The sequence below is a fragment of the Thunnus albacares genome, chromosome 8, assembly GCF_914725855.1.
Source record: "Thunnus albacares chromosome 8, fThuAlb1.1, whole genome shotgun sequence".
Lineage (NCBI taxonomy): Eukaryota > Metazoa > Chordata > Actinopteri > Scombriformes > Scombridae > Thunnus > Thunnus albacares.
The window spans coordinates 33,459,445-33,482,356 of NC_058113.1; the positions used below are offsets into that span (position 1 = coordinate 33,459,445).

General features: G+C 37.9%; 2 protein-coding genes across 4 annotated transcripts; both read right to left on the minus strand.

The window, feature by feature from the left end:
* Window positions 1-515: 515 nt before the first annotated feature.
* On the minus strand, window positions 516-17,615 carry LOC122987223 (zinc finger protein 771-like). 3 transcript variants are annotated; one of them, XM_044358999.1, is made up of 2 exons: window positions 16,480-16,739; window positions 516-2,325 (listed from the first exon to the last, which is right to left on the minus strand). In XM_044358999.1, exons 1-2 carry the CDS (start codon window positions 16,649-16,651, stop codon window positions 1,568-1,570), a joined length of 930 nt encoding a protein of 309 aa, XP_044214934.1. In that variant the 5' UTR covers window positions 16,652-16,739; the 3' UTR covers window positions 516-1,567. The 3 variants fall into 3 exon arrangements, with proteins under 3 accessions (XP_044214934.1, XP_044214933.1, XP_044214932.1); XM_044358998.1 differs by lacking the exon at window positions 16,480-16,739 and adding an exon at window positions 3,302-3,593; XM_044358997.1 differs by lacking the exon at window positions 516-2,325 and adding an exon at window positions 12,978-14,516 and having other exon boundaries at window positions 16,480-17,615.
* Window positions 6,373-10,076, minus strand: LOC122987224 (zinc finger protein 37-like). The gene is made up of 2 exons (XM_044359000.1): window positions 9,809-10,076; window positions 6,373-7,978 (listed from the first exon to the last, which is right to left on the minus strand). Exons 1-2 carry the CDS (start codon window positions 9,978-9,980, stop codon window positions 6,942-6,944), a joined length of 1,209 nt encoding a protein of 402 aa, XP_044214935.1. The 5' UTR covers window positions 9,981-10,076; the 3' UTR covers window positions 6,373-6,941.
* Window positions 17,616-22,912: the final 5,297 nt, after the last annotated feature.

Below are 22,912 nucleotides of genomic sequence, written 5' to 3' on the forward strand. Positions count from 1 at the left end.
GGCTTCAATTCACCATCTGCATCACCAATTTCCCTTCTCCAAAATGTTCACACACATGGGGAAGGATTTACGTAAAGGTGCGCGTATTCTCCTGTCAAGTTTGGTTTTATAAATCACAACTTTTGGTGGGAAGTGACAAACGCCTCTTTCAAGCCCCGTTTTGAGTTCACACAACGGTTATAAATGAGGTCCCTGAAATTTTATGACATTTTCCATCTCATCTATTATGTTTTAGATTCATATTTTGATCATCTGTAAAGTACTGTCTGTATATACTGTTATCATATGTATACACGTTGAGTAAATTATTCAAGTATCAATCTACACTCAATTCTAACATCGTGCAGCTCACTACCTCATCAATATCAACCTGCCTTGCACTAATGTACAGTGTACTATAGCATATTAACATCATTGAGCAGTGTATACTCAGTAAATTGAAATACCTGCCTCACTTTCAGTTTTCCTAATCGTCCAATCAATTAAATAAAGAACATCAGTCTGAAAAGCCAACGTGAACAAATATGTTATTATTAATAAGATGCATTAACTACACCATGTAGTACATCATCTACAATTTGTGTGTCATCTTTAAAGAAGCAAACAAACATTTTATCTCAAGTTAAACCTGGAAATATTCAACATCAGAGAGCACATAATTCACTCACATTACCAATGTAATGTATGAAAAATGTATAAAATATATAAAAAAAATAAAATTCTTTTAACAGGTCAATCATTAACATTTGTAGAAACTATCTAACAGAATCCAACAGTTCAAGTTTAGAGAAGTGCTGAAAATAAATGAAGAAATGCCAATCAGTAAATTAATTCACAACCATGCTCTGCTGGTTGTCTGTTATTATTTTAGCCAAGACAATTCAAATTTACTGGAACTTATTATAGAGTAAAATAAAACAGTGATGTCAGTCACTCTCAAATGTAAACTTAGACTTCATTTATAAATATCAAGTACTACTTGAAGTACATGGATTATTCTGAAATACTTCATACATAAAGATTCTTGTTTTTTGAAACTATAACAATCGGCACCATGTTTGACCATTGACATCAAACCACAACTTTGTCAATGAAATGCTGTTGCCAACAGTAAAATTAGTTCTTACAGTAATGTGAAGAAGAAAAAAAAACAAGAGTTCAGTTTAACAAAACTTGATAGTGTTGTTGACAAGTTCCATGAAGATATTCTGACCTCTTCTTCATGGAGAATATTTTACATTCATTTACAAAGATATTGGTGAACACTTGCCTACAAGAATTTCAGCTCAATTGTTTGTCCTGCTTATGGATTGTTTTTGTCAACATGTGCTGCCATTATGTGTTCTTGTGTGTTTTATCCATAATCACAACTGAATCCTCTGGAACTTGTCACAAATACAAGGCTACTTGCTTGTGTGAACTCTTATATGCTTTTCCAATTCAGACACATGACAGAATCTGTGTGTCAGAAGGTTCTTCTCATGTAGATTGTAAAGTCACCATAAATCTCTCCCGCATGTTTTGCAATTATGCAGCTTCTCATGTGAATGACTTCTTAAGTGCCTTTTCAAGTCTGACATCTGACAGAATCTTTTCCACCTCTGTGTGTTCTCATGTGGAACTTTAAGTGATGGCTACGTCTGAACTCTCTCCCACAAGTTTTGCAATGGTACGGCTTCTCACCTGTGTGGATCCATTTGTGCACTTTTAATGCGCCCAGCACAGAGAATTTCTTCTCACAAGTGTTACATGGGTACGGTTTCTCCCCTGTGTGGACTCTCAGATGTGTCTGCAAATTGGAGTCCCACTTAAAAGCTTTCCCACAAGTCCAGCATTCTAAAGACTTTTTCCCTGTATTACTGTGAATCTTTAATTTGGTAGAGTTGTCTTCATTGTTAGTGTGATTTTTGCTTCTGTAACGTCTCTTCTTTAGTTTTGGCTCTGCTTTTCTAGTTGATCCTGAGTCTCCATGTTTGCCTCCTTTGTGATCTTGGCTCTCAGCTACATGAGAGTTGTGAGAGAGCAGCTGGTCGTCACTGGTTGGTTCTGGTTCCACAGAACTGTTAACTGACATGCTGACAACATGCAACATGCACAGAGTCTGATCTTCACTTTCATCACAAGTAGGAGTCAACATAAAGGTTTCTGTCTCCTGCCTCAGCACCGGCTGTTCTCCCTCCAGACTGGTGCAGAGTTTCATCTGTTCCTCTTTAATCTGTGAAGGCTCTGGGTCCTCTTGGTCCAGACTGGAGTTCCTCTCCAGGTCACAGAGCTGCTGGTCAGCGAGAATCTCCTCCTCCTTACAGACTTGTTGCTGTGGGAGCTCTGGAAGGACAAAGGGGAAAGGCTCAAGAGAAAATCTTGTACCATGTTCTGATAAGGCATCCTTTATAAAGGCTTTTTAAGCATTAATTAATGACTTAATTAATGGTTAATAAGTATTTTACTAATGCTTTATTAATCATTCATAAATAATTAGCCTAACATTAACAAAACTAACACATTAACACAATTACCCTTTATTAATGATTCATAATCACAACAGTAGGACCGCCGATGATTATGAATCATTAATAAAGGGTTAAATGACTTTCTGATGAGTCATCAGATCTTAGCAGTTATTAATAAAAGGTGAGTGTTTCATATTTTTTTAGTCATCAGTAAGTTATTGGAGGCATCTTTCTAAAGAATTAGATAAAGCAAATGTTATGGTGGTAAAGAAAAGGGGGATTTAGCCTGGATGCAGCCATCCAACGATGCTGAAGTCAGCTTCTGATTCAAGTTAAAGGCAAAAGTTGAGGGAAACATAAACCGTACGATGATGATTAGCAGCTGATTCCATGTTTTTGCACCACTTAACACTTGTCAAAATGTTTAATGTGAAACTTTTATTCTATTTGTGAAAACAGAAAAAGGAGATTCATTCAAACACGGTGAGTTGAAAGTCCACATTTGACAAGTGTAAGTTAAGTACAGAGGTTTTAGATCGGGACCTGGTCTAATGTGGTCTGGATGAAGAAGTGAAATAGCCCTTTCTTCTATCTTCCTTCATAAGCAAAATAAAGGTTTCTCAAATCTTAAAGTGGGTTTAAACAGTGTTAAGGCTTTTGCTACGATGTCTAACAGAAACAGAGAATCAACCGCTAAATACTTATTTCTTTTAACTTTCCCGCTCAAACCCGAATCAGAAGCTAACTTCAGTAGCCCAGAAAAATAATTACAAGTATATATTTTAACCACTGCGGTGCTATATAAAGCTGATTATTCTGTTTTATTATCAAATAATTAGGGTTTTACAGACCTATTCTGTTTAACTTTATCTCAGGTTTCCAGGCGATATCCAGCAGTCTGCGTTGACGGTCGATCTCTTTCTGGTACTCTGAGATAATTATTTGAAAAATTTGGAAGATTTCTTCAGCAGCAGCAGTTAGTCGCTCGTTGATGAACTCTCTCAAAAACTGAAGTGAAGACATTGTTGCTCAATTACGAGTAAGATGTCTCCGTGTCCTGCTGAGAGACTTCTTACAACCGCAAGACACCAACTGGCTAACGCGAATAGCTCCTGGGTCGTTTACTTCTTCTTCCTCCTCTTTAATGGCGAATTGCCGCCATTCGGAGCACTATCGCCACCAAGTGTTGAATTACATAGTTCTTGAATCCTTGTTATTAAACCGGTGCTTTGAAGATAAGAAATCATTTGTAGAGAGTGTTTTCAAGTTCATGTGTTCAGTCCCTTTATGTTCCAGTTTATTTTTTAGCAGCTGTCTTGTATATTTGAGACAATGAAACAAGACGTGACCCACAGTTTCCATATGATTACAGCCATCAGTTAGATGCTTCCAGATGAGGTGTAGAGATGAATTTAGTTTTGTGTGTCCCAGTCTTATTCTACTGATCAGGCACTCATGTCTCCTGTTTTCCCCCTGTGGCCTTCCCCCTCCAACCTCTTGTTGAATACAATATAAATGCCTTCCTTGAGTATCCCTGTCCCATAGCTTTTGCCACTGTGTCTTAATCCTGTGCCATATGAAAGCCTTTGCTTCTATCTCGCCTACTGCTATTGCAACTTCTACATGGTCTCTATTTAATCCATTTTTGGTGAGACGATTCACAACTTCATTTCCCCGGATGTGCTGGTACCCATACAAACACATCAATTCCTAATTTACAAATTATATATAAAGATTGCATAATGTCATAAAGGATATTCTGTCTGCATCTTCAAGAGGTATGCTTGAGACTAATCAGGGCTGCACTTGAGTCTGAGCAAAGCAGTATACACAAAAGGTTTGATTTCCTCTATCCACTGCAGGGTTAACAAGATTGCCATCATTTCAACTGTGTAAACAGATATATGGTCGGTAGTTCTGTTGTTCACCTTGACCTTTAACTCTGGGATTTAAATGCACTACTTGTTTTCCCAGTATCTGGATTTTTTTGACCCATCTGTAAACATTTGTACATTTTGCCCATACCTCTCATGTAATACAGTGTTCACATAAGCCTGCAGATTAAATGCTTTTTTTACTTGAATGAACATGATCCAAAATTGAGAAATCAATAGATGGTTGAGGCAGTAGCCATGGTGGAATAGCTGGCATTAAAACAGTTTGACTAGTAGCCCAATCATTGCCTTCCAATTCCTTACTTATATCTGATATGATTGTACTGAAACTCTCCTTTTTGATTTTGCTACTTTCCCAAAAACTATCCACAACCTTTTTAGTGGGGTGTAATTCTTTATGACTTTGTAGATTTACCCAATAATTAGCCACTGCTATGGCAAGTCCCCAACTTCCACGTGGAGGGCTGACAACAGTGTTGATTCGACTGCCTCACAACACAACCGCAGTGCTTGAGCCCAAATTCTAATTTTTTGAAGGAGGTTTGAGTTGCTGATCCAAATACAATGCATACATACTCTAGAACTGATCTAATCAATGCTATATAGATATTTTTCATAGCTAGTGTATCAGCTCCCCAAACAGTACCTGTTAAGCATCTCATAATATTTAAGACTTTGTTACTTTTATCTTAGATTTTGTCTATATGAGTCTTCCATGTGAGCATCAAATGCAATGCATCAAACCATAAACCTAAAAATTTGAACACTTTCTTTTTTTTCCTAATAACTGATTATAAAGTTCCAGGCAAACATCATCATTTACTTTCTTTCTTGTAAAAAAAACATTTTGAGATTTTTCTACAGATAATTTGAATCTTCACATTTGAGACCAGTTTTTAATTTCATTGATAGCTTCCTGAACTTTTTTTTTTTTTTTTTTTAACATACTTTACATTTCTTCCCCTTTTCCAAATTGCCCCATTGTCTGCAAAAATTGATTTTACAATATCTAGACTGACTTGCTTATATATATCATTTATTATGATTGAAAATAACAGAGGACTAATAATGCTGTCTGAAAAGCCGTCATGAAAAAATATTGTATTGTTGATAAAAATGCATTGACTACACCATGTAGTACATCATCTACAGTTTCTGTGTGTCATCTCTAAAACAACAAACAACAAACATTTTTATCTCAAGTCAAACAAGGAAAAAAATACATTGAAAATAAAGACTGCAGACAAGAAGACTCTAGTCGGCAATATGAACACTTAAGTGAGCCAACAGCACTCGAGGTTTCCTCTGTTTCATCAGAGATCTCATAATCCAAAAAGAAAATTCTTTTAACAGGTCAATCATTAACATTTATAGAAACTATCCAACAGAATCCAACAGTTCAAATTTAGTGAAGTGCTGAAAGTAAATAAATAAATGCCAATCAGTTGTCTGTTATTATTTTAGCCAAGACAAATTAAAATTTACTGGGACTTATTATAGAGTAAAATAAAACAGTTTTGTCATTCACTCTCACATGTAAACTTAGGCTTCATTTGTAAATAATATCAAGTACTACTTGAAGTACAGTATGTGGATTATTCTGAAATACTTCATACGTAAAGATTCTTGTTTTTGGAAACTATAACAATCAGCACCATCTTTGACCATCGACACCAAACCGTAACTTTGTCTATGAAATGCTGTTGCCAACAGTAAAATTATTTATTTGCACAAAGGTTATAGCTTATACAAAATGTTTGTCCTGTTTATGGATTGTTTTTGTTGACATGTGCTGCCATTATGTGTTCTCGTGTATTTGATCCATGATCACAACTGAATCCTCTGCAACATTTCTTATATGCTTTTCCAGTTCAAACACAACAGAATCTTTTCTGTGTTGCAGCAGGTTCACCACAAATCTCTCTCGCATGTTTTACAATTATGCAGCTTCTCATCTGAATGAATTCTTATGTGCCTTTTCAAATACCAACTTCATATTTTGTCTATTTACTAATTAAAACACGCTCTTTCCAGTGGTATGATTATTTTTATGGTAGACCTTGTCATACATGGGCAATATGCACTTGAAATATGGGTGTGAAATCATTTTTTCCATTTTTTACTGCCTCATGAATCAGAAATTTACATTCATTCATTCATTCAGACATGCACTGACTTGCCAAAAAAGTACTATAACATGAGTATCATATCTCAAAATTTACTCTGATGTGGTTCAGTGTGAAGATATAGTGCTCCAAAGCACAAAAGGATTTTTTTATACAATTTCCAGCAAGCCATAACTTGTCAAATATGCAACTGTTGGCCAACTATTTTACAAGTTAAAGACATATAATAGTGCAGAACAATCCCTGAAAATTTCAAGCATCTAGCATGAATAGTTCAAACGTAATGATTAATTTTGCAGGCCATGGCTCCTTTTTAAAGCCTCCACATTTCAGAAACAGAAAAAGATACCAGCCGAACATTTTGCACACTAGTTGTTGGGTGCAATGACATAATTTACACAGTATGTATGAAGCAAATCAATGATGGTCAGTCGGGAATTTTTTCTAAAACCTGTTGATTTGATCTGGAATTACCCAGAATCTTCTCCCATTGCGTGCTTTCTCATGTGGTACTTCAAGTTATGTCTACGTCTGTACTCTTTCCCACAAGTTGTGCACTTGTACGGCCTCTCACCTGTGTGGACTCTCATATGCACTTTTAATGCGCCCGAATCATTGAATCTTTTCTCACAAGTGTTACATGCGAACGGCTTCTCTCCTGTGTGTGTTCTTATATGTCTTTTCACTGCTGTCATGTCACGAAATCTTCTCCCACAAGTGGTACATGGGTATGGTTTCTCACCTGTGTGGACTCTCATATGCGCATTTAATGCGGCCAGCTCAGAGCATCTTTTCTCACAAGTGTTACATGCGAACGGCTTCTCTCCTGTGTGTGTTCTTATATGTCTTTTCATTGCTGTCATGTCACTAAATCTTCTCCCACAAGTGTTACATGCGTACGGCTTCTCACCTGTGTGGACTCTCAGATGTCTGTTCAAGTTGGAGTTCCACTTAAAAGATTTCCCACAAGTGTCACACTTTAAGGACTTTTTCCCTGTATCAGTATTACTGTGAATCTTTATTGTGGTAGAGTTGTCTTCATTGTTAGTGTGATTTTTTCTTCTGTGACGTCTCTTCTTTAGTTTTGGCTCTGCTTTTCTAGTTGATCCTGAGTCTCCATGTTTGCCTCCTTTGTGATCTTGGCTCTCAGCTACATCAGAGTTGTGAGAGAGCAGCTGGTCGTCATTGTTTGGTTCTGGTTCCACAGAACTTTTAACTGACATGCTGACAACATGCTCTTCCTCTGCTTCACTCTGAGTTTCATCAGGACTCAAGTCCAGAGTCTGATCTTCACTTTCATCACAAGTAGGAGTCAACATAAAGGTTTCTGTCTCCTGCTTCAGCACCAGCTGTTCTCCCTCCAGACTGGTACAGAGTTCCTCCTGTTCCTCTTTAATCTGTGGAGGCTCTGGGTCCTCTTGGTCCAGACTGGAGTTCCTCTCCTGGTTACAGAGCTGCTGGTCAGCGAGAACCTCCTCCTCCTTACAGACATGTTGCTGTGGGAGCTCTGGAAGGACAAAGGGGAAAGGCTGAAGAGAAAATCTTGTACCATGTTCTGATAAGGCATCCTTTATAAAGGGTTTATAAGCATTAATTAATGATTCATTAATGGTTAATAAATAATTTATTAATGCTTTATTAATCATTCATAAACCATTAACTAACAAAACTAACACATTAACAAAATTACCCTTTATTAATGATTCATAATCATTTCCAACTGCAGGACTTCTGATGATTATGAATCATTAATAAAGGGTTAAATTACTTTCTGATAAGTTATCAGGTGTATTGATAAAGGGTGATGCTTCAAATATTCTACGTAGTGGTGTAACTGAACGTAGTTGATACGTGATCCATACAGATTGCCCATCACGGTTCGGCATGTATGTGAACCGCAGATTAACCGTCAAATTTAATGTCTCATTTAAGACAAAGTAAACAAACTGCTGTAGCTACAAGACATGGACAGACAGCGTCTCACTAACAGGGATTTTGAAGAGCAACGACCAAACCAGCATCTAACGGGTCTGAAGTGACATTTTCAGGTATGTTTACACGCCGTTTAACGTGCTGCAGCTGAGCGGCTAATTAGCTATTTAGCTGCTAACTGACGTTGCACTGGCGGAGCACTTCTCCCCGATTAAAGTTTGGTAACTCGTTCAACAAGCTGAGCTGCAGGACAAGACGTGCAGTGCCGCCACTCCGCATACGCAGAGTACACAGAGCGCGCGGGGCCTCAAGTACCAGGCGGGGGCCCCCAAAATTAAGGTTGATAAAAATGTCATGATAATTATCACATTATACATTTTAACACAAATTGAAAAAATATATAAATTAGTTATGGACAGGCCCACCGTTGGTTTTTTCATTGTATGTACCCTATCACTCAATTCAGGCAAATTAGATGTTTTTACCTAATATATAAAAAGAGTCGGCTACTTCCGGTTTAGCCCTCCGGCTAACTTGAATGGGGATAAAACAATTCAATCATGCGGCTCTTCTAGGCTTTTGAAATGTGATCGGACCAAACGGATTTAATTCTGATAGTGAGACATGCCATTTCGCGGCGGTTGTGACGCTCAGAAGAATGTATCCGCTGATTTACAGACATCTCTTTCACAATGTAAGTCTATTGGAAAAAGTCTTTTTGGGCCAGTATGCACCACGTGACGTTGTAATTACACGGTTTGGCCGCTATGTCATACTGGCTTCAAAGCCTGGCGCTCTTCCTGTATCCAGTTCTCTTTATACATCCATGCAGGAACAGGGGAACTTAACTCTCTCAGCCTCCTCTATTCATTCTCTATGGTAGTTCTTATCTCTATGGGTGTAATCCCCCCTCCCACCACAATGTAGGTTACAATGGCAGAGTGGCGCTGTCCGTATTTCTGCTCGTTAACTCTGCAGGAAGTGAAGACTGCAGAAGCAGCGATTCAAAGTTTGTGACTAACTTGACTGACAACTTTATCCAAAATATGAGATATTCGGGTCTTGTTATGTTTGTGGTGAATGAAACTTGCCAGCCAAAGTTTCAGCCTAGTAAGGCTCATTAAGAGCTATATGCGTTCGTGTGTGGATGAGGCCAAACTATACAACCTCACTTTGCTGTGTGTTGAGCGGGACATGAACACTAATAAGGACAGGGAAGGAAAATGGAGAATCACCCGCTTAATGTGATTATTTATGTTTCCCTTAACTTTTCCCTTTACTTCGAATCAGAAGCTAACTTCAGTAGACATCCGAACAAATAATTACAAGTGTATATTTTACCACTGCGGCGGTACATAAAGCTGATTATTCTGTTTTATGTTAAACGAATGAAGGTTTTACAGACCTATTCTGTTTAACTTTATCTCAGGTTTCCAAACGATATCCAGCAGTATGCGCTGACGGTTGATCTCTTTCTCGTACTCTGAGATAGTTTCTTGAAAAACTCGGAATATTTCTTCAGCAGCAGCAGTTAGTCGCTCGTTGATTGACTCTCTCAAAAACTGAATTGAAGACATTGTTGTTTAATTACAAGTAAGATGTCTCCGTGTCCTGCTGAGAGACTTCTTCCACGCGCAGGACATCACGAAGCTAACAGGACCCCCCCCCCAATGCAGGGTTTTTTTTTAATTCTCCAATTGTTTCCACCCAAGCAGGTAGCCAATGCGGAAGTGTCTTAAACCTGCATTCTTTCTAATGGCCATCAGGGGGCGACTCCACTGGTTGCAAAAGGAAATGAGATTGTATGGAAGTCTATGAGAAAATGACGCTACTTCTCATTTGATTTCTTACCTCAGCAAACTCTTTCCCAATGAGTTTATGGTCTCACTCGCTAGTTTCAAGTATTCGTCAATACAGCATGATGTTCATTTTGTAAATTATGGTCCCATTTAAAGTAAAATAGGTGATAAAATAGCATATGCTTTAAGGTGTGGCCACCTGTCTCCCTGTCTCCCTGTCTGCCAGCTGATCACCGGGGACTATAGCACTCTGCCGCACGCGACGGGAAAACACTTCTCTCTGTGTATATTCAGTGAATATTTATAACGTGCCTGGATGGCGACTGAATGAGATCTGATTGCGCTGTTGGCGTTTCCCTTATATGGAAGGTAATGTACTAACAAAAAGGGGAAGTGACATAAGTGGCTGTGACCAGCCAGCTAAAAGTGACTACGCGGGGCTAGGCAGGTAAAAATGAGGTGAGGCCGAGACTAACCCTTCTACAATGACAAGAGAGAAAACAATTCCCCACTTAACCTACCGTTTATGAATTGAAGTTGAGAAACAATATTGATTGAATCTGGCTTAATTTATACCAAATAAGTAACTTGGCTTGTCCACATTGCTAATTGATAGCCTACCTGATTATAACCGGCCGTATACATACATTCTGCATATGTACAACCACAGTGGTTCAGAAAGTTTTTGGAGGCCATTCTTTGCTCTCCTCAGCCACCAGAGTTCAAAATTAACTGCACAAATGGATCCACCCTGTACAAATGGACTGTCCCAAATAGGGACTGCAGGACTTATGATGGAGTATTTTTACATGGTTGTATTGGTACTTTTACTTAAGTAAATGATCTGCATACCACTGTTATTCAGCCTACATTTAATTCATTTCAGGCGTAAGATGTTAACAAATTTGCGATCGTTGCTTAAACGTTTTATTGAACTTAATAAGTCTACTGAAGGTGAAAATGCCTCACAAATGCGAATATAGACCAACAGCAGAGTTGTTATTGTGTGGGACATAAAAATCCTGTCAGCGGCAGCCTGAGTAGCACAGAGACACACAGACAGGTGAGCTACAGTCTCTCAGGTGAGCTCTGATGTCATCGTGAAAGATCTAGCCATGAGTTCAAGGAGTTGAATGAAACCGCTTTAGTTTTGAACTATGATGTGGTGACTCTGTCATGTAGATTTGTTAATTTGTTGTATTAACAAATCTACAGAGCTACAGAATCCCACATAAGGTTTGAACATGACTGACCTGAGATTTATTGTTGAACGCCATTATAAGGCAAGGCAAGTTTATTTGTATATCACATTTCAACAACAAGGCGATTCAAAGTGCTTTACATAGAGCATAAAAGGCATTAAAACAGAATATAAAAACAATAAAAAAGTGTTACATTTGGAAATAAAAAAGAAGCTAAAAAGGGAAAAAGACAGATAAAACAAGAGAATAAAAGTAACAGTGCAGTGTAAAATATTAACCCTTAATGTAGTTTAATAAAAGGCAGCAAACAGAAAAGTCTTCAGCTGCGATTTAAAAGAACTGAAAGTCGCAGCAGGTCTGCAGTTTTCTGGGATTTCGTTCCAGATATGTGGAGCATAAAAACTAAAAGCTGCTTCACCATGTTTGGTTTTTTACTCTGGAGACAGAAAGCAGACCTGATCCCAGACCACCTGAGAGGTCTGGATGGTTCATAATGTAGCAGCAGATCAGAAACCATTTAGTGTTTTATAAACCAACAGCAATATCTTCAAGTCAATTCTTTGACAGACAGGAAGCCAGTGTAAAGATCTTTTTAGATTTTTTTAGGGAGACCTGTAAAGACGGCGTTACAGTAGTCAAGTCTACTGAAGATAAATGCAGGACAAGTTTTTCCAAATCCTGCTGAGACATAAAGTCCTTTAATTCTTGATATATTCTTCAGGTGATCGTAGCCTGACTTTGTAATTGTCTTAATAAGTCAATTTTAAATATAAATTTTCAGATTCATTTTAATAAAATCAAATGTAAACATATGTTTAAAATCAGAGGAAAAAACAACGATATAAGTCCTGTTTTAGCTCTTCATCATTTTTCTCACACATTTACCCAGATGCTCCATTCAAATCTATTAAAATAAGAAACTGGGAAAATTCTTGGTTTTCTCAAACAAATTATCACAAGCTATACGCTGTAGAGCTAAAGCCTGGTCAGCTCTGCTCTCCATCAATCCCAATCTCCACAGTGTATTCCTCTTCTGAACCAGCAGAGGGAGCCTTCCCTGCTCTGTCCTCTGTATTCAATGCACTTGTAAGTATGAACATCAGACAGTGAGCTGCTGAAGACAATCTCAGTCCTCATCTCCTGAGCCTTAGTGCTCCTTGTATCACTACATGCATTGCCCATATATTTAATCTAACACTAAGTACTGGTAAGACACCAGTGGTACGGAAGACAGCTCAGGTCGTCCCACTGCACAAAGGTGGACGCACTGATAACATGAACACTTATCATCCAATATCTTGCGAAGATCCTTGTAACTCTAGTTTACAGGTAACTTTGTGTTTATCTAGGCTATAAATGAATGGAATTATGAGTTTTTATAGTGCACAACTCCAACATGAAATTATTTGTCCAGTGACATAACTCATAGTACAGCAGATATAATAATAGGGAAATAGTCCTCCTTGTTGGCCACACAAGAGTTACAATTAGAATTATGATTGTTAGTAGTCTTAATTGCGAGTATAGGTCTTTGAAGGTTAAGTGACTGATATGCAAACACAAGGAAACACAATTTGATTACATACACATTTCTTACTAATACTAAAGCTACAAGTACTAAACACTACAACATTTTACAGACACTGGTACACACGGCTATGGCTAGTGAATGATGCAGAGTTATCTATTGTGTAGTTGGTATGAGAGACCTTATAAACAGATGAGATGACTGTTACTTGAGAAGCAGTGAATCAAATCAACAGTACAACAACTTAGTTTTGAATTGCCAATTGAAATTACAAATCATGAAAGCACGAGGGTTTAAGCCAGTTGATGATGGTTTTATACGAATACTTAAGACTTGATACCTCGGCTTGATCCTCAACTCATGACTCTAGATTCTGAGGTTTCACCTCCTATTGTTCTGAGTCACATCTTCAGACTAGCAAAATGCAAGCTTTCCACCGGCATGGCAGATGGCATTTCACAGCTTTTTTTGTTTGTTTGTTTTTTTTAAATTAGCATAGTTTCGTAGAAGCTTCACTTTTCTCCTTCAGTGGAGACTCCTTGGCATGACGCCTAGAATCTTCTTGCATTGCGTGCTTTCTCATGTGGTTCTTGTAGTTATGTTTACGTCTCAGCTCTTTCCCGCAAGTTGTGCACTTGTACGGATTCTCACCTGTGTGGACTCTCATATGCAATTTTAAATGCTCCGCCACAGTGAATCTTTTCTCACAGATGTTACATGGGTACGGCCTCTCACCTGTGTGGACTCTCATATGCACTTTTAATGCGCTCGAATCATTGAATCTTTTCTCACAAATGTTACATGCAAACGGCTTCTCTCCTGTGTGTGTTCTTATATGTCTTTTCACTGTTGTCATGTCACTAAATCTTCTCCCACAAGTGGTACATGGGTATGGTTTCTCACCTGTGTGGACTCTCATATGCGCATTTAATGAGGATGGCGCACGGAATCTTTTCCCACAGGTGTCGCATGGGTACGGCTTCTCACTTGAGTGGACTCTTAAATGCCATCTCAATTTTTCGATCACAGAGAATCTTTTCCCACAAGTGTCGCACTCGAAGGACTGTTCCCCTGTATCAGTATTTCTGTGAATCTTTATTGTGGTAGAGTTGTCTTCATTGTTAGTTTGATTTTTTTTTCTGTGAGGTCTCTTCTTTAGTTTTGGCTCTGCTTTTCTAGTTGATCCTGAGTCTCCATGTTTGCCTCCTTTGTGATCTTGGCTCTCAGCTACATCAGAGTTGTGAGAGAGCAGCTGGTCGTCATTGTTTGGTTCTGGTTCCACTGAACTTTTAACTGACATGCTGACAACATGCTCTTTCTCTGCTTCTCTCTGAGTTTCATCAGGACTCAAGTCCAGAGTCTGATCTTCACTTTCATCACAAGTAGGAGTCAACATAAAGGTTTCTGTCTCCTGCTTCAGCACCAGCTGTTCTCCCTCCAGACTGGTACAGAGTTCCTCCTGTTCCTCTTTAATCTGTGGAGGCTCTGGGTCCTCTTGGTCCAGACTGGAGTTCCTCTCCTGGTTACAGAGCTGCTGGTCAGCGAGAACCTCCTCCTCCTTACAGACATGTTGCTGTGGGAGCTCTGGAAGGACAAAGGGGAAAGGCTGAAGAGAAAATCTTGTACCATGTTCTGATAAGGCATCCTTTATAAAGGCTTTGTGAGCATTAATTAATGACTTTATTAATGGTTAATAAGTATTTTACTAATGCCTCATGAATTATTTATAAACAATTAACATTAACAACCATAATACAGGAACACAATTACCATTTATTAATGATTCATAATCATTTCCAACTGCAGGACTTCTGATGATTATGAATCATTAATAAAGGGTTAAATTACTTTCTGATAAGTTATCAGGTGTATTGATAAAGGGTGATGCTTCAAATATTCTATGTAGTGGTGTAACTGAACGTAGTTGATATGTGATCCATACAGATCGCCCATCATGGTTCGGCTGATGTACAAGGCATTAGTAAATTATTCATTAACCATCAATTAAGCCATTAATTAATGCTTATAAACTTTATATAATACACTTATAAATAGTGTCTTATCATAAAGTGGCACCAAAAATGCAGACATCTGAAGACGTTGAAGTTAGCTTCTGATTTACAGTTTCTGAATCAGGTTTAAGGGAAAAGTTAAGGGAAACATATCCTGTATGATGATAATTAGCGACTGATTCTCTGATTTTGCACCACTTGACACTTGTGAAAAAGTGTTAGACATCATTACAAAAGCCTTAACGCTGTTTAAAACCAATTTAAGATATGTTAAACCTTTATTTAATTTGTGAAAAGAAAAACAGAAAGCGATTTCACTGATATTTTTTCATTCAGACAACATTACACCAGGTCCAGATTAAAAACCATTATACATAGATTAACAAGGAGACTCCAGAGACTCATTAAAACACAGTGATTTGAAAGTCCAGATTTGACAAGTCTAAATTTTGTGGTTTTTGTGAAGAAAGCCCAACACGCACACACACACATGTTGAATTACACCAGCCACTTTCTTTCTTTGGGACTGATTTTGCACTATTTATAGACAATATTCTGTATTCTGTGTCCTGTAATCATCATGTATACTTCTTAAATTATTACATTTATTATATACCCTACTTGGCACACAGTGCCAATCCCATATTTTAAATAAGACCTATTTATTGGAAACACCACAAAAACGTACAGTACTGTTTGCAGGAAAGGACTATAATTGCACTCAAACACATTCAGCAGAACCAACACAAGACATGACTATGGCTGACCAGAGTATATCTGCTTTTAGTGATTGTATACGGAAGTAATAATAAGGTGCTTGAACTTAATCTTTGATCTAGACCTGGTCTACTGTGGTCTGGATGGAGAAATGTGAAATCGCCCTTTTTATTTTCATAGGCAAAACAAAGGTTTCACTAATTTGAACGTGGGTTTAAACAATGTTAAAGCTTTTGCTACGATGTTTAATATGATTTTTCACAAGTGTAAATGGTGCAAAAACGGAGAAGCAGCCGCTAAATATCATTATTTATGTTTCCCTTAACTTCGAAGCAGAAGCTAACTTCAGCGTCGTAGACACCCGAAAAAATAATTACAAGTATATATTTTAACCACTGCGGTGCTATATAACGCTGATTATTCAGTTTTATGTTAAAATAATTAAGGTTTTACAGACATATACTGTGTAACTTTATTTCAGGTTTCCAAACGATATCCAGCAGTCTGCGCTGGCCTGTGTTAATTTTCATACACAAAATAAAAGTTTCACAAATCTGAAAGTGGGTTTAAACAGTGTTAAGCCTTTATACTACGATGTCTAATATGACGCGTAATTTCACGCGTGTAAATGGTGCAAAAACGGAGAATCACCCGCTTCATATGATTATTCATGTTTCCCTGAACTTTCCCCGAAACTTCGAAGCAGAAGCTTACTTCAGCGTCGTAGACACTCGAACAAATAATTACAAGCATATATTTTAATTTAACATTAAGCTGATTGTCCTGTTTTATGTTAAACGAATGAAGGTTTTACAGACCTATTCTGTGTAACTTTATTTCAGGTTTCCAAAAGATATCCAGCAATATGCGCTGACGGTTGATCTCTTTCTCGTACTCTGAGATAGTTTCTTGAAAAACTCGGAATATTTCTTCAGCAGCAGCAGTTAGTCGCTCGTTGATTGACTCTCTCAAAAACTGAACTGAAAACATTGTTGTTTAGTTACGAGTTATGTCTCCGTGTCCTGCTGAGAGACTTCTTCCAAGCACAGACACCAAGCAGATAACACGACTAGGTCCTTTGTCATTTACTTCCGCTGGGTGTTACACTCTTAAGTTCCGACAGCGGGATCTCGGTTCCGCTTGCTGTGATCAGAGCCGTTGGTTGTAGCTATCGTGGAGATGGCGGCATCGTAAAAAGAACAGGAGCAGAAAAGGAATGGGGCTGATGAGAATATTTGCATGGACAAGAAATGGGTTTTAGCATTGATAGTCATAAATTCTTCTGTTGAAATACAGGAGAAGTCAGAAAGAATCAAGATGGTGCTGGACACTGCCAGGAGATACTTGAATGTTGTGGACATATCTGAAGATTTAGATATTACACTGAGGGAAGGATTTGCACCAACTCAGACAGTTGGGTCTGGGTTATACAATGGAAAATGTCAACAATGGGATCCCTTTGGGTGAACACTGTAAATAGTTTGGACTTGTGAAGCTGTTACAATCCAGCTAGTTTCATGATACCAGACAATCAGAGTTCTCCGCCTACTGAAGTCTGGGGATTTCTAAATGCACAGTAACTGCTTGAACAGCGCTGAACAAACAAACCTGCCTCCCTTACATCTGTCAAGGACACAACTAACCGGAAATGATGCTCCTCCCCCCTCATTCTCCTCCACAGTGAACTGTCACCGCCCCAATATGAAGGGCCGCCCTTAAGACTTTGGAGTGATTCTGCAATGCAGGGTTTTTTTTTAAAACTCTCCAATTGTTTCCACCTTCCGGTAGCTCCCGGTCTGAAAAGTGAACCCAATGCATAAGTGCCTTAAACCTGCATTCTTTCTAATGGCCAGCAGGAGGCGACTCCACTGGTTGTAGAAAGAAGTCAGATTGTATGGAAGTCTATGAGAAAATGACCCTACTTCTCATTTGATTTATTACCTCAGTAAACTGTTTCCTAATGAGTTTATGGTCTGAATCACTACTTTCAAGTCTTCTTCAATACAGCATGATGTTCATTTTGTAAATTATGGTCCCATTTAAATTAAAATAGATGATAAAGCAGCGTATGCTTTAAGGTGTCCACGCTGTCATCCAAATATGGTCACTTCTCATCACTTCTGGCTCCAAAAAACCAAGATGGCAATGGTCAAAATGCCAAACACAAGGGTTCAAAACAGGAATCCACAAACCTATGGTTCCAAACCTATGGTTCCAAACATGGCTACAAGGTCAGCAGGTGGACAAAAAATTATGCTGCAATGGGTGCTACAACTTGAGAAGCAAATATAGGCCAAACCAGTTCAAAAGAGCCACTATAAAATAATAATTTATTTTATAATAGAATTTATAAATTCAAATGTTTGTTGGTGGGTTTTTGTTTTTTGCGATTGCAGATCTCTCTGAATTAACCACAACTATCCTTTGTATTTTTGTGCTGTTTTATCTCTCTAGTTTCAGTAATGTGAACAGTAACTTACCTCTGTGCATTTCAAACTGTTTCATATCAATAAAAATTGCATCCTTTCGGTACAGCAATGGCTTTCATTTCATTTCAGGTGCTCTGTGAAATTTGTATGTGTTAAGACGACAGAAAATACCCTGTTGACACGTCATTTTGAATGTCTTAAGGCGTTCAAAATGCACTTGTAAGTTTGAACATCAGACAGTGAGCTGCTGAAGACAATCTCAGTCCTCATCTCCTGAGCCTTAGTGCTCCTTGTATCACCACTTGCATTACCCATATATTTAATCTAACACTCATTACTGGTAAGACACCAGTGGTACGGAAGGCAGCTCAGGTCGTCCCACTGCACAAAGGTGGATCCACTGATAACACGAACACTTATCATCCAATATGGTAAATGGTAAATTGACTGTACTTGTATAGTGCCTCTCTAGCCTTTCGACCACTCAAAGCGCTTTTTACACTACGACTCATATTCACCCATTCATATGCTGAATGGGTACAGGGGATACCATGCAAGGTCCCAACCTGCCTATCAGTATGTGATGGCATAGCCAGGGTTAAGTATCTTGCCCAAGGACACTTCGACATGTGGACAGGAGGAGCCGGGAATCGAACCACCATGCTTCTGATTAGTGGATGACTTGCTCTACCTCCTGAGCCACAGCCGCCCTTATCTTCGCAAATCTTTGTAAATCTTGCGAAGATCCTTGTAACTCTAGTTTACAGGTAACTATGTGTTTATCTAGGCTATAAATGAATTCTCCAGCCGCAGTAGTCAGGTTTCAGACCATGACATAGTACAGTTGCTACCACTACAGTTGTATTAAATTATATCATACATTCCTGGACATTAAAACAGCACTGCGCTGCACTGATGTTGATCTTTCTAAGGCTTTTGATACTGCTGACCATTGCATTTTACTCAACAAACTACATTGTCTTGGTTTGGATGTTTTGCATGTGTAGGAATTTGTGCACTCAAATAGCTTTATGATTTTATGGGGAAATAATGAGTTATTATAATGCACAACTCCAACATGACATTATTCGCCCAGTGACATAACTCATATCAGAGTAGGTATGATAATAGGAAAATAGTCCTCCTTGTTGGCCACACAAGAGGGTATAGGTCTTCTAAGGTTAAGTGACTGAGATGCAAGCACAAGAATACACAAACAAGTTCACTACAGTTACATACACATATATTACTAATGCTGGAGCTATAAGTACTAAACACTACAACATTTTACAGACACAAGAGGGAAAGGTGTACACTGGTACACAAGGCTATGGCTAGTGAATGATGCAGAGTTATCTATTGTGTAGTTGGTATGAGAGACCTTATAAACAGATGAGATGACTGTTACCTGAGAAGCAGTGAGTCAAATCAACAGTACAACAACTTAGTTTTGAATTGCCAATTGAAATTACAAATCATGAGGGTTTAAGCAAGTTGATGAAGGTTTTGTGCGAATACTTAGACTTGATACCTCGGCTTGATCCTCAACTCATGACTCTAGATTCTGAGGTTTCACCTCCTATTGTTCTGAGTCACATCTTCAGACTAGCAAAATGCAAGCTTTCCAACGGCATGGCAGAAAGCAAGAAGACAAAGACAAAAGCAAGAGTTTTACCGTTTCAGTCTGCCCACCCAGAAGGTGCATCCTGGCCAATCCATGGGGGTTGCAGAGCTCTGGGGGAGCAGAGTCAGTCCCCTCCTGTCCTCTGGCAAATACAATTCCTGAATGTGGTTATTCTTTGCATACATGATTCATAATTTTGTATTTTTGATAGTAGCTTTAGTGTTCTGAAAGTGAAACAAGCAGAATGGTACTAAACATGATAGTGTTATCATGGATGATGGAATTACGTTGGTGGTACATTTCTTGGCTTTAAGGCAGTGGAATAAAAGTCTAAGTAAAGTACATAACAACACAAATTGTAATACACACACATACTAACATACAACATAAATTGTTCTTAGGCAACAGCTAAAACTACATTTGTAAGTCCATGGGTTTTACAGTCCTCTATTCTTGCAAATGGCAAACAGCAGGGGTCCATGCCATTTGAGGGTGTATGTGTGTCACTGGAGCATGGAATATTGTGCAGCATGTCTTGCCATATGTTGGTTTGCCCAGTGATCAGTTATTGTATGCATATTTGTCTGATAGAACACAGGCAATCTCTGCTAATGGTCTCAAAACAACCTCCTTTGGTATAAAGAAGGGAGTACTATAAGGGTCTGTGCTGGGTCCTTTACCATTTATACTCTACAAAACGCTGTTGGACTATGAAGATATCCTTTACTCTCATGCTGCTCCCTCAACCTTAAAACTGCTTGCATTTCATTACAGGAGATAAATATCGTACACATCACTGTGTATGATATGAAGTGCACACAAGCACAACTATTTATTTTTTTTTGAAAGAAGAGTTCATTAAGTCAAAATTTGGAGATCAAAATTTAGTTTTGAGTTACAAAGTTAAAATTGTTAATTACTTTCTGCTCTTTTAAATTTGATTTACAATCTCATAATTTTGATTTATTACTAATGAACTCTGGCCTGCTTTGGTTCAGGACAGACATTTCTTCTGAGTACCAATGTGTTGATTTCTCAGCTGAAAAGAAGAAATTTTAAAGAAAATTAATTTGTGATTTTTGAACTAACATGTTGGTTAGAATTTTTTTTTAAGAAACATACTCTTGACAGACTGCAATAACATATTGGTTTTATTTGTTGACCTTTTCAATTTATTATTTATTTTAGTAGTTGGACTAAATAATAAATACCTTGGAGTCCTCCTCGAAAACAGACTGGACTGGAAATGCAACACAGAGGAGCAAAGGACACTAACAAACCGATCAGGTTGGCTGGCTCTGTACTGGGACTCCTCTGGAGACACTGGAGCTGGTTGTGGAGAGGAGGATGCTACAAAAACTGTTAAACATCATAAAGAACATCTGGTATCCTCTCCATGACCTGCTGGTCAAACAGTGGAGCACTTTTAGTCAGAGACTTCTTCAGCTCCGCTGTGACAATGAACGCTACAGGAAGTCATTCCTGCCAGCTGCCATCAGTCTGTACAATGACTCTCCTCTTTGACAGGAAAGGACAGACTGCTCATATTTTATTACATTATCCATCACGTTATATTTCAGATACATATTTTGATAATCTTTAAAGTACTGTCTGTATATACTGTTATCATATGTATACACAATCAGTAAATTATTCAAGTATCAATCTACACTCAATTCTAACATGGTGCACTTTACTACCTCATCAATATCCACCTGACATGCACAAATGTACAGTGTACTATAGCATATTAACATCTCTGAGCAGTGTATACTCAGGAAATGGTAAATTGCAGTTATGGTTATATCTCTAGTCTCTATTCTATTTTTAGTTGTTCTATTTATTTTTATATTTGAATTAGTATAATAAACTGTGTATAATTTAGCATTTAATTGTACTTGCTTCTTTTACATACTGCATTGTTTTTGTATTTTGATTTATGTCAAGTGGCAGCTGTAACATTTTTATTTCCCTTTGGGATTAATAAATCTATCATCTATCTATCAATGAATCTGGTATACTTATATTATCATCTCATGAATCACAGTAATATCAAAATAAATACATGAGATGAGATAAAAAAAAAAACATTTTGTGGTCTAAGTTTGTTTGGGTATTTATCGTATGCAGTACTAACACTTCTTCAGACATTAAGATTCTTGGTTTTTGAAACTATAACAACCGGCACCATGTTTGACCATCAACATCACACCATAACTTTGTCAATGAAATGCTGTTGCCAACAGCAAAATTAGTAGTTACATTAACACGCAGAAAAAAGCAACAAGAATTCAGTTTAACAAAACTTGATAGCGTTGTTGACAGTGTACAACTTACATGAAGATATTCTGACCTTGTCTTCATGGAGAATATTTTATATTAATTAGGGACCGAGCCAAAAAGGCAGAGGACCCTATTGTTTTTTGTATGTTTGTTTGTTTGTTTGTTTGTTTCTTTATTATTACACCACTTAAACCCTAAATTTGACCCCCTAAACATGCTCAAAAACTCACCAAATTTGGCACGCACATCAGATCTGGTAACAAATTTGATAAAATGTAAAAATTAACCCCTAAAGTTCCAAAATGTGCTCTCTAGCGCCACCTATGTAACAAAATGGCCACCACGGCCCATAGGAATGTCGTAGAGAGATCAAACCAAAACTCAATTATTTGTCCCATCAAGACCTGCAAATCACATGCTGACACCCCTGACCTAAATCCAAGAGACAAAAACAATAAAAGATAGGAAAAACATGTAAATTCAAGATTTGTAGGTCAAAGTCTCGTGACTCATTTAAAGTTCAAATGAAGTCTGTATCTAAAACTATGTGGAAGCAGTAAATGTTCAAAAAGGTGTGGGTTCACTCACACTCTCCATTCAAATAAAACTTTGACCAGGTCATGTGGGTCAAAAGTCTTTCCTTTTCTAAAAATAGACTTGATGAAAATTAGGAAAATAATTAGTTTTACACACAAACTCATCAAGAGTTTTCAATTTACTAATTGAAATTCAAGTGAATGGGCCCAAAACTTGCATCATTTTGATGACACAGGTGTGAGCAAGACAGACATGTCTCACCCTGCAGAAAATTCTCATCCTGTCAATCAATCTTTCAAAATAAAAGCACACCACACATGTAATAAATATCCTTCATTTTTAAAAAGCAAAATGATCTGATCCCGACGGGCCAGAGTG